The 9,402-nt window shown below is 46.5% G+C and overlaps 1 protein-coding gene across 1 annotated transcript; it reads left to right on the forward strand.

Moving 5' to 3' along the window:
• Positions 1-2,227: 2,227 nt before the first annotated feature.
• LOC311107686 (peroxisomal carnitine O-octanoyltransferase-like) lies at positions 2,228-9,181 on the forward strand (the record flags this gene model as incomplete). The annotated part of the gene is made up of 14 exons (XM_084150206.1): positions 2,228-2,382; positions 2,448-2,572; positions 2,766-2,947; positions 4,421-4,545; positions 4,888-4,996; positions 5,116-5,209; positions 6,043-6,168; positions 6,578-6,673; positions 6,916-7,023; positions 7,578-7,708; positions 7,837-7,960; positions 8,080-8,252; positions 8,310-8,429; positions 9,061-9,181. Exons 1-14 carry the CDS (start codon positions 2,232-2,234, stop codon positions 9,179-9,181), a joined length of 1,785 nt encoding a protein of 594 aa, XP_084006332.1. The 5' UTR covers positions 2,228-2,231.
• Positions 9,182-9,402: the final 221 nt, after the last annotated feature.

The following is a 9,402-nucleotide window of genomic DNA, read 5'->3' on the forward strand; positions in this document are numbered from 1 at the left end:
AACGGTGAGGAATCAGCCCAGAACTACACGGGAGGATCTTGTCAATGATCTCAAGGCAGCTGGGACCATAGTCACAAAGAAAACAATTGGTAACACACTACGCCGTGAAGGACTGAAATCCTGCAGTGCCCGCAAGGTCCCCCTGCTCAAGAAAGCACATATACAGGGCCGTCTGAAGTTTGCCAATGAACATCTGAATGATTCAGAGGAGAACTGGGTGAAAGTGTTGTGGACAGATGAGACCAAAATGGAGCTCTTAGGCATCAACTCAACTCGCCATGTTTGGAGGAGGAGGAATGCTGCTTATGACCCCAAGAACACCATCCCCACCGTCAAACATGGAGGTGGAAACATTATGCTTTGGGGGTGTTTTTCTGCTAAGAGGACAGGACAACTTCACCGCATCAAAGGGAGGATGGACGGGGCCATGTACCGTCAAATCTTGGGTGAGAACCTCCTTCCCTCAGCCAGGGCATTGAAAATGGGTCGTGGATGGGTATTCCAGCATGACAATGACCCAAAACACACGGCCAAGGCAACAAAGGAGTGGCTCAAGAAGAAGCACATTAAGGTCCTGGAGTGGCCTAGCCAGTCTCCAGGCCTTAATCCCATAGAAAATCTGTGGAGGGAGCTGAAGGTTCGAGTTGCCAAACGTCAGCCTCGAAACCTTAATGACTTGGAGAAGATCTGCAAAGAGGAGTGGAACAAAATCCCTCCTGAGATGTGTGCAAACCTGGTGGCCAACTACAAGAAACGTCTGACCTCTGTGATTGCCAACAAGGGTTTTGCCACCAAGTACTAAGTCATGTTTTGCAGAGGGGTCAAGTACTTATTTCCCTCATTAAAATGCAAATCAATTTATAATATTTTTGACATGCGTTTTTCTCGATTTTGTTGTTGTTATTCTGTCTCTCACTGTTCAAATAAACCTACCATTAAAATTATAGACTGATCATGTCTTTGTCAGTGGGCAAACGTACAAAATCAGCAGGGGATCAAATACTTTTTCCCCTCACTGTATATATATATATATACACAACGAGCAAAGTGATCATGCTGTTTTTATGTGGTTGCTATGAAAGTGAACTGTGTTTGCGTGTGATCAGGGGTGTATTCATTCCGCCGATTCTGTGGAGAAAAAAAATCTTAAAACGGAAGGAAACAGGGATAAACAAATACCTGAGTTTGTTCAATAGAAACTCTCATTTGCAACTGTTGGACTAATGATTACGCCATAGATCAGTTAAATGCAGGCAAGATTGTGCAAGGCAGTATTGAATGTGTCACTGTTTGTCACCTTGATTACTCAAAATTCTCTCGACCTGTGCACCTACGTTGTAAACTTTCATTCATAGGCTAGGTTGTAGCAACCTCATGATAGGTACAGGAAAAATGTGAGTATCATGTAGTAGCCTTATCCTATCAATGTTACATTGAGCTGGGTGAATGGAATATGAATGACAGTCATCCAATATGCTTTAATAGAAATAAGGCCATGCTCATTAAAACAATTATAATCCTCCCTCATCTTAATCGGCACCGACCACCACTGGTGTGCAATAACAGTGTTTAACATGATTTCTGAATGACTACCTAATCTCTGTACCCCACACATACTATTTTCTGTCCCCTCCAAGCTTGTCACCAAGCTTAGGACCCTGGGACTGAACACCTCCCTCTGCAACTGGATCCTGGACTTTCTGATCCCACACATGGTTTTACGCACAGATTTGTGCCTACGCATTGATAAATGAGGCCCCAGGTGTTTTGATGCTGTAGGTGACCACATGGCTAACCAGGTGTTTTTGTGCTGTATGTGACAACATGGCTAACCAGGTGTTTTGGTGCTGTAGGTGAAAACATGGACAACCAGGTGTTTTGGTGCTGTATGTGACAACATGGCTAACCAGGTCTTTTGGTGCTGTAGGTGGCAACATGGCCAACCAGGTGTTTTGGTGCTGTATGTGACCACATGGCTAACCAGGTGTTTTGGTGCTATAGGTGACCACATGGCTAACCAGGTGTTTTGGTGCTGTATGTGACCACATGGCTAACCAGGTGTTTTGGTGCTATAGGTGACCACATGGCTAACCAGGTGTTTTGGTGCTGTATGTGACCACATGGCTAACCAGGTGTTTTGGTGCTGTATGTGACAACATGGCTAACCAGGTGTTTTGGTGCTGTATGTGACAACATGGCCAACCAGGTGTTTTGGTGCTGTAGGTGACAACATGGCCAACCAGGTGTCAGAGTCCCCCGCTGAGCGGACATTTCAGTACCAGCATAGACTGCCTCCTCTCCCTGTACCGTCTCTAGAGGGGAGCCTCGCCAAGTACCTGGATGCCGTTGAGAAGCCAGCTGCATGTGTGAACGAGAAGCACCGTTAGCCTGGACCCTGAACCATGTGTGTTTGTCGAGTAACTGAAATGTCTGTGTGTGTGTTCCAGTGCGGCCGTTTGCTACAGAGGAGGAGTACCAGGTGACTGCGGCCATATTGAAGAGGTTTGGAGAGGGCATCGGCAAAGACCTGCACCAAAAACTACTGCAGAGAGGCAGGACTCACAGGAACTGGGTACACACACTCAACAAACACACACACACACACATACACAACACACTGCACAGCTAGAACCTGGGAGAACTGGGCACACACCATGCTCGACCCTGAGCAACTGTAAAAGGGAAACTTTGAGTGTTTTAAATACTAGTCATTACGGTGTTCCCCTGCAGTGTTTCATCTTTATTGTGTGTGTGTTGACCCCCAGTTGGAGGAGTGGTGGCTGGATGCAGCCTATCTGGAATTGCGTTACCCCTCCCAGTTGAATGTGAACTTCGGAGGTCCTGCACCCTACCTAGAGCACTGCTGGCCCCCTACAGAGGGAGTACAGCTACAGAGGAATAGCATAAGCATGTGGCACACTCTACAATACTGGGACCTGCTCCGCACGTAAGACACACACACACACACACACACACACCTGGTTCACCAACTACTTCTCAGATAGAGTTCAGTGTGTCAAATCGGAGGGCCTGTTGTCTGGACCTATGGCAGTCTCTATGGGGGTGCCACAGGGTTCAATTCTTGGGCCGACTCTTTTCTCCGTGTATATCAATGATGTCGCTCTTGCTGCTGGTGACTCTCAGATCCACCTCTACGCAGACGACACCATTTTGTATACATCTGGCCCTTCATTGGACACTGTGTTAACAAACCTCCAAACGAGCTTCAATGCCATACAACACTCCTTCAGTAGCCTCCAACTGCTCTTAAACTCTAGTAAAACTAAATGCATGCTCTTCAATCGAACGCTGCTGGCACCCGCCCACCCGACTAGAATCACCACTCTCGACGGGTCTGATCTAGAGTATTTGGACAACTACAAATACCTAGGTGTCTGGTTAGACTGTAAACTCTCCTTCCAGACTCACATTAAGAATCTCCAATCCAAAATTAAATCTAGAATCGGCTTCCTATTTCGCAACAAAGCCTCCTTCACTCATGCTGCCAAACATGCCCTCGTAAAACTGACTATCCTACCGATCCTTGACTTCGGCGATGTCATTTACAAAATAGCCTCCAACACTCTACTCAGCAAATTGGATGTAGTCTATCACAGTGCCATCCGTTTTGTCTCCAAAGCCCCATACACTACCCACCACTGTGACCTGTACGCTCTTGTTGGCTGGTCCTCACTACATGTTCGTCGTCAAACCCACTGGCTCCAGGCCATCTATAAATCACTGCTAGGCAAATCCCCGCCTTATCTTAGCTCATTGGTCACCATAGCAGCACCCACCCGTAGTCTGCGCTCCAGCAGGTATATCTCACTGGTCATTCCCAAAGCCAACACCTCCTTTGGCCGCCATTCCTTCCAGTTCTCTGCTGCCAATGACTGGAACGAATTGCAAAAATCTCTGAAGCTGGAGACTCTTATCTCCCTCACTAACTTTAAGCATCAGTTGTCAGAGCACCTTATCGATCACTGCACCTGTACACAGCCCATCTGAAATTAGCCCACCCAACTACCTCATCCCTATATTGTTATTTATTTTGCTCTTTTGCACCCCAGTATCTCTATTTGCACATAATCTCTTGCACATCTAGCATTCCAGTGTTAATACTAATTGCAATTATTTTGCACTATAGCCTTACCTCCATAACTTGCTACATTTGCACACACTGTATATATATTTTCTGTTGTATTTTTTGACTTTATGTTTTTTTACCCCATATGTAACTCTGTGTTGTTGTTTTTATCGCACTGCTATGCTTTATCTTGGCCAGGTCGCAGTTGTAAATGAGAACTTGTTCTCAACTGGCTTACCTGGTTAAATAAAGGTGAAATAAAATAAAATAAAATAAAACACACACACCTACGTACGTTCAGTACACACTCTCTAACTGTGTTATCTCCGACAGGGAGAGGCTGGACCCTCATAAGAACGGTAATGTGGTGTTGGATATGGACCAGTTCAGAATGCTGTTCTGTACATGCAAAGTTCCTGGAGTCACCAAGGATACCATCATCAACTACTTTAAGACAGGTAGGTGGACATTAGACCGGTGGAAATCTGTCCTTTGGTCTGATGAGTCCAAATTTGAGATTTTTGGTTCCAACCGCTGTGTCTTTGTGAGACACAGAGTAGGTGAATGGATGATCTCCGCATGTGTGGTTCCCACGTGAAGCATGGAGGAGTAGGTGTGATGGTGCTTTATTTAGAATTCAAGGCACACATAGCTAACTTACCTAAAACAGGGAACTTTTACTAGGATTAAATGTATTTGGCTAAGGTGTATGTAAACTTCCAACTTCAACTGTATGTGTGTGTGTGTGTGGATTTATACATTTTGTGTATGTATAGATGTGTTTTTTCTGTGTGTTGTAGAGAGCGAGGGTCCATGCCCCTCCCATGTGGTGGTGATGTGTAAGGGCCGTTTCTTCTCATTTGATGCAGTGTGTGACGGACACATTCTTACCCCTCCAGAGCTGCTCAGGTATGCTGGCCGGTGGATATTTAGGTATATTTATGTGCATCTGCATATATTTGCATGTATTTATATGCCTTTGCGTGTATGTATCAGTATTTGTGTGTGTGTGTTTGTGGCGTGTGTAGGCAGCTGACCTATGTGAAGCAGTGTTGTGAGGGGGAGCCAGCAGGAGATGGAGTCGCCGCTCTCACCTCAGAGGAGAGGACACGCTGGGTTAAGGTGTGTGTGAAGTTGGATGTATAGAACAGACATCACCATGCCATAAAATGTCTCTCTCTCTCTCGTCTGTCTCCGTCTCTCTCTCTCTCGTCTGTCTCTGTGTCTCTCTCTCTCTCTCTCTCGTCTATCTCTCTCGTCTGTCTCTGTCTCTCTCTCTCTCATCTGTCTCTGTGTCTCTCTCTCTCTCTCTCTCGTCTATCTCTCTCGTCTGTCTCTGTCTCTCTCTCTCGTCTGTCTCTGTGTCTCTCTCTCTCTCGTCTGTCTCTCTCTCTCTCGTCTGTCTCTCTCTCTCTCTCTCTCTCTCTCTCTCTCTCGTCTGTCTCTGTCTCTCGCTCTCTCGTCTGTCTCTCGTCTCTCTCTCGTCGCTCTCTCATTTGTCTCTGTCTCTCTCTCTCTCTCTCATCCGTCTCTCTCTCTCGTCTGTCTCTCTCTCGTCCGTCTCTCTCTCTCTCGTCTGTCTCTGTCTCTCTCGTCTGTCTCTCTCTCTCTCGTCTCATCTCTCTCTCTCTCTCTCTCTCTCTCTCTCTCTCTCTTGTCCGTCTCTCTCTCTCTCGTCCGTCTCTCTCTCTCTCGTCTGTCTCTCTCTCTCTCTCGTCTGTCTCTCTCTCTCTCTCTCTCTCGTCTGTCTCTCTCTCTCTCTCTCGTCTGTCTCTCTCTCTCTCTCTCTCTCTCTCGTCTGTCTCTCTCTCTCTCTCTCGTCTGTCTCTCTCTCGTCTGTCTCTCGTCTGTCTCTCTCTCTTTCGTCTGTCTCTGTCTCTCTCGTCTGTCTCTCTCTCTCTCTCTCTCTCGTCTGTCTCTGTCTCTCTCTCTCATCTGTCTCTGTCTGTCTGTAGGCCAGGGAGTATCTGATAGGTATAGATCCAGCCAATAAGACCCTCTTAGAGACCATCCAGAGCAGTCTGTTTGTGGTCTCACTGGACGATGCTAAACCCTACGCTACTGCAGAGAACTACACACCGGTACGTACACACACACGCACAACCTCTCACACACTGTAGACGTAAATTTGCAATAGTAAGTTGACTTTGTAAAGGTAAATGAGCAGAGTCCAGGATGCGGTCGAAGTAAAATGCAAAGGATAATAGCACCAGAGGCTAAAAAGCAAACTTTCAGTTAAACAATGAGAGCAGTGAGACTTTTGCCGCTTTGTGATATTGTCCAGTACAGAGAGTGAGATCTTTTTAAGTTATGTGTAAGCAATTAAGCAGGTTACACGTGTTTTGATTGTAAGTAAAGATATGTGAGGATATGACATCTGGGTCGTAGTCTTATGTCCTGGTTGGCCCCTACAACACACACACACATACACCACAGGCAACCATACCATCCTAAGTGTGGTATAATATGACCTTTGGCCTTTGCCCCCAGGTGTCCCTGGAGGTGCTGATAGGAGACCCCACCATCCACTGGGGAGACAAATCCTACAACTCCATCACCGACGGAACCTTCGGATCCAACTGTGACGTGAGTTACTGTGTGTGTTTGTGTTTGTGTTGAGAGAGAGGTTGGAGATAACAATACTCCTCTGTTGGCAGTAGTGTAATGATGTTTTGTTGTGAGCGTGCTCCTATCTATGGTAATTGCTGTTTGTGTGTGTGTGTTGCAGCATGCCCCATTTGAAGGCATGGTTCTGGTAACCTTAATTCCAAGTACCTTACTTTCACTGTAAGCAAACAGTATATTTTTTGATGTGTGTGTCTGTGTAGGGCTCTGAGACAGTGCGGCCTATGCCTCTTCCTGAAGAGTTGGTCTTCACTGTGGATGACAGAGTCAGGAGTGACATTGCACATGCCAAGCAACAGTACTTTGAGACTGTGAGTCCACAAACACACACACACACACATCTTCCATTCATTTCTCTGCTTCCCCCTAGTGGTCAGATTAGGTTGTGTTGATCGCGCACAAACAGAAGTCTGTGCAGGACTGTCTTCTTGTCCGACTCCCATCCGCTCCCTCAAGAACTGGTCCCGAACACGCCTACAGTCCCCAATGTTATTTTAGGTGTATGTTATGCAATTCTGCCACCCTAGGCAATTCTGCCACCCTAGGCAATTCTGCCACCCTAGGCAAGATCAAAATGTGCAAAACATTGCCTAAGAAACAGGTTAGTGAATAGTCTGACAAAGAGGAGCTTTTAAAAAACAGAAAGACAACCATTCTAAATAATCTGTGGGACCCCCCAAAAAAAATCATTCCAAAGTTGTTTGTCTGACCGCCAGCAGCATGAGAAATGCAGACTGTGAACTTTCTGTCTGGGCCGCAGCTGTCTAACACACACCCTCAGAGGTCCTTACACGCCCCACCTCACACACACAACTCTAATCTGTGTGTGATATCTGGTTTGACAGACCTGTGTGTGTGTCTCCAGACCCAGGACTTGCAGGTGGTGTGTTATGCCTTCACCTCGTTTGGGAAAGCAGCTATCAAACAGAGGAAGCTCCACCCAGACACCTTCATACAACTGGCCCTTCAACTGGCTTATTACAGACAGCATGGGAGGTAACACCACCCATCATCCATCCAATTCATCCATCCACCACACACCCAACATCCACCCATCCATTCATCCATCCTTCCCCCCAATAGTCTCTCCATAACTGATGATTGATGATAATCCCCCGTCCTAGGTCAGGTAGTTGCTATGAGACAGCGATGACCAGAAGGTTCTACCACGGCAGGACTGAGACCATGAGGCCCTGTACCCTGGAAGCACAGAACTGGTGCCGCATCATGCTCAACCCTGTAGCCAGCGTAAGTGTGAGAGTTTGTGTGTGTCCAATAAACCAGTTAGTTCTTCATTCATTGTCATGCCATACATGTAAATCTGGCGACCAGGCTACTTACACTCTGACTTTCTGTGTGTCTCCCAGGCTGAGGCTAAGAGGAAAGCCCTGCTGCTGGCCTTCAACAAGCACAACAAACTGATGGCCGAGGCACAGAACGGAAAAGGTTTTGACAGACATCTCCTGGGCCTGTACCTGATCGCCAAGGAGGAGGGACTTCCTATGCCAGACCTTTTCACTGATCCACTGTATTCCAAGAGGTTTGTGTGTGTGTGTGTGTTTATGGTATGTGTAATGTGTGTGTGTTCTCTCTCCAGTGGCGGGGGCGGTAACTTTACCCTGTCCACCAGTCTGGCTGGCTACTCCACAGTTCATGGGGTGGGCGCTCCCATGGTGCACAATGGCTATGGGTTCTTCTACTGCATCAGAGATGACAGGTGGGCTAACACACCCACTGTCACGAGAATTTCTATCTCTAATTCAACCTAAGCTTGAATCATTACCAGAGGTTGTAAGGCTCTGGTTTTAATCATAAATGATTCAAGGTCCACAACCAGCAAGAATGATCTGTATTTTTATTCATGGAGAGCTCTGGCGTTTTCTCAGTCCCCTTCACCCTGGAATGTTTAGTCCCGCCCCCCTCTGTTAGTGGGTTGCCACTACATTATAACTCTAACACCGTTCACACATTTATACTGTATTTGGGGTGAAATCCTTTAGTCATTATTCTTAAAATACAAATTAATCTAACACCCCCCCCCCCCCCCCCCCCACACACACACACACACACACACACACACAAGACCTGGACAATGATTATTGTGGACTTGTTTGACATTTTATTGCATTGTTAGGAGCTAGTAACAAAAGCATATCACTGCACCCGCTATTACATCTGCTAAACTTTGATTCAATTTGATTTTGAACAGTTGTTATTTCTGCTATTTGGTCTAACATGTAGTTAGTAGAATTTGTAGTTTGTCGTTAGTACATCTGTCCTCTCTATGATGGCCTGATTGTGTTAACCTCTTGAAGCTTCTGGTGTCTGACTTGTACATCCTGTTTCAGGATTGTGGCTTCCTGTTCGGCGTGGAAGTCCAGTCCAGAGACGGATGCAGAGACCCTGTTCCAGAACCTGGTTACCTCCCTACATGAGATGCTACATCTGGCTACCACAGCTCAGCTCTAACACACACAAACATACAGTTTCTAGATGGCAGCCAATAATAATCGTTTCATTCTGCACAGATCAATGCAAAAGCATTGTAACAATGCTACAGGTAGCCTAGTGGTTAGAGCGTTTGGCCAGTAACCGAAAGGTCGCTAGTTCAAATCCCTGAGTCAACAAGGTGATAAGTCTTTCAATGTGCCCATGAGCAAGGCACTTAACCCTAATTGCTCCAGGGTCGC

This window comes from Coregonus lavaretus (genome assembly GCF_964263955.1).
Source record: "Coregonus lavaretus genome assembly, chromosome: 3".
NCBI classification, from domain to species: Eukaryota; Metazoa; Chordata; class Actinopteri; order Salmoniformes; family Salmonidae; genus Coregonus; species Coregonus lavaretus.